Raw genomic sequence first — 2,212 nt, 5'->3', positions numbered from 1 at the left:
ATTGTCCAAGAGCTTCTGTAACTTCGTCGAACTTGGAACCAATTTTAACCTTTACAGTGACTTTTCTGTCAAGCCAGTCCAATCGGAATTTATTCTTGACATTTGAGTCAGTTTTTAGGATTGAAGACTCCTGATCTTTCGTCAAAATTTTCATAATTCCGCTCAAAACGATCCCAGAACAATGAATTTGCGAGACGAACAGGCCGCCATGAATCAGGTAAAACAATATGTTACATGCAATTTGATTGGTCCAATCGCTTGTAGTTAACCAATCGCTGGGCCGTTTATAATCGAGCTAAGACTTCCGCAACAAATAATGCCTTCAGTGATCTGATTAGTTGAAGCTTTCATACACGTCCAATCGCAGGGCTGTTTACAAACGGAAAACGGAGAGACTGTTCGGGAGAGCTCGTGAAAACTCGACGATAAGGTACCTGACCGCCCCTAAAATTTTCTCAACGGATTTAGACGATTCACAAAAATGATCAATTTAAGAAATAAAACGGCGGATTTCCGCGGATCCGCGGAAAATTGCCATGTATGAAATTACCTTTGACCTAAGCAAACGTTTAACTCATTCACTGACATTAAAAGCTATATACCAGCGGTGCCCAAACTTTTTGGACCGAAGATCGACTTTTCGATCAACCAACCTCCCGCGATCGACCCGTTATCGTGGACACGCAATGCACATACACACGCACGTCATGATGAGCAACAGCCAGACACGGAGGCATGCGATGCACTTTTGCAGCCTGTTAACTATCGTAGCTCACACGTACACGGTGAATTGTACATGAAACAAACTCTGAATGAGAATAATGATAACGATAAAAGATATAGCGCAACAGCTCTGATCACAAGCTGCAATTGCAGACTGCAGAGCGCTAACAACTTCCAGTGACGCAGGTCACGCACCGCTGTGAAGTGAAAGATTTACCTGCTTTATTTTATTTCATTTTTGTGATAGCTTTTGTCAAAATGTGACTGATAGGATGATTAGGGTGCAGTGTACATTAACACATAAATATATATTACTAACACAAAGCACAAAGACAAACAAATGATTGTTTGTTTTTTTTTTCTCCTCGACACACCTCACGATCGACTTGGGACCAGTCCGCGATCTACCGGTCGATTGCAATCAACGTAATGGGCCCTGGTATATACTGTATGTTCAATATGCATGCTAACTGGGAGGGTTAGCAGTGAATGAGTTTGCAATCTTGATTCTGACATTATTCCAATTTAGTTGTTTTGGACAAAGATAAACAACGGTCCCTAAGTTTCAACTTTGACAGCTATTTCGAGCTCCATATCTTTGTTTTGTTCATGTTTTTCTTTTACAAACATTTAATATTGAACAGAGAAAATATGTGTGGTGATGTCAATAATCTGACCTGCAGGGGCTCATAGTGGGGTCTAGCACTGCTAGCTTCCAAAGGATCACCATTTCATCACACATGCTGGCACAGGCATGAGCTGCTACATCCGTTTGACCATTGCTCCGTCCAGTGTGTCCACTGGCACTGCTGTGTGATGTAGACGTTCGAACACTATACCACCAGCTGATGATCTGAAAATAAACACAAACATCACAGACAAGAGTGAACAGTTCAGTGTGCCAAAAAGAACCAATGATTTGTTTCTCTCAAAGATAGATTGCTTAAGATCGTGTTTTTCAAACCCTGAGATATTGCCAGGTGTGCCGTGGGAAATAATTCCAATTTGTATGCCTGCACGGCCTATCGCCTGGCAGAGTAATCATGTATTACTCTTCCATACCGGTAGGTAACAGCAGCAGCTAGTCAATTGCCTTGTGCTTCGAGACAAGCTAAGTTTCTGGCGTGAGACAATACAACGAAAGCTATCTTTCATTTGGATTTACTTTTACCGGAGATGCAACGGCACAGACTACATTGTGCTTAGTATGTGGTGAAAAGCTCTCCAACCCAGGAATTTGTGTGTTAGGGGTTGTAGGTACCAGCATGTTTAAAATATGTAAACAGTATTTATACTTTATATATTTTAGACAAAGACTATAGCAGTACACATATTTACTTAAATCTTTAATTATAAAACCTTATCCAGTAATTGACATTCATCAGCATTGTCTTTATGCAGCTGTGACTGTGCAGACTGTGTGAAGCCCGATCCCCCCCACCTCTCTCTCTCTCTCTCTTTCACTTCAACCAGCCTCACACACACACAC

General features: G+C 41.5%; 1 protein-coding gene across 3 annotated transcripts in view; it reads right to left on the bottom strand.

Moving 5' to 3' along the window:
• Positions 1 to 2,212, bottom strand: part of zswim8 (zinc finger, SWIM-type containing 8) — a 179,613-nt gene that overhangs the window by 99,712 nt on the left and 77,689 nt on the right. For all 3 annotated transcript variants that reach the window (XM_019872083.1, XM_019872084.1, XM_019872085.1), the window contains exon 9: positions 1,401 to 1,576. In XM_019872083.1, coding sequence (XP_019727642.1) covers positions 1,401 to 1,576 — 176 coding nt within the window. The remainder of the gene's footprint in view (positions 1 to 1,400; positions 1,577 to 2,212) is intronic.

This window comes from Hippocampus comes, unplaced genomic scaffold, assembly GCF_001891065.2.
Source record: "Hippocampus comes isolate QL1 unplaced genomic scaffold, H_comes_QL1_v1.1 scaffold269, whole genome shotgun sequence".
Taxonomy (NCBI): Eukaryota; Metazoa; Chordata; class Actinopteri; order Syngnathiformes; family Syngnathidae; genus Hippocampus; species Hippocampus comes.
The sequence above is the reverse complement of the archived record's forward strand: the minus strand, read 5'-3'. Positions and strand labels throughout refer to the sequence as shown.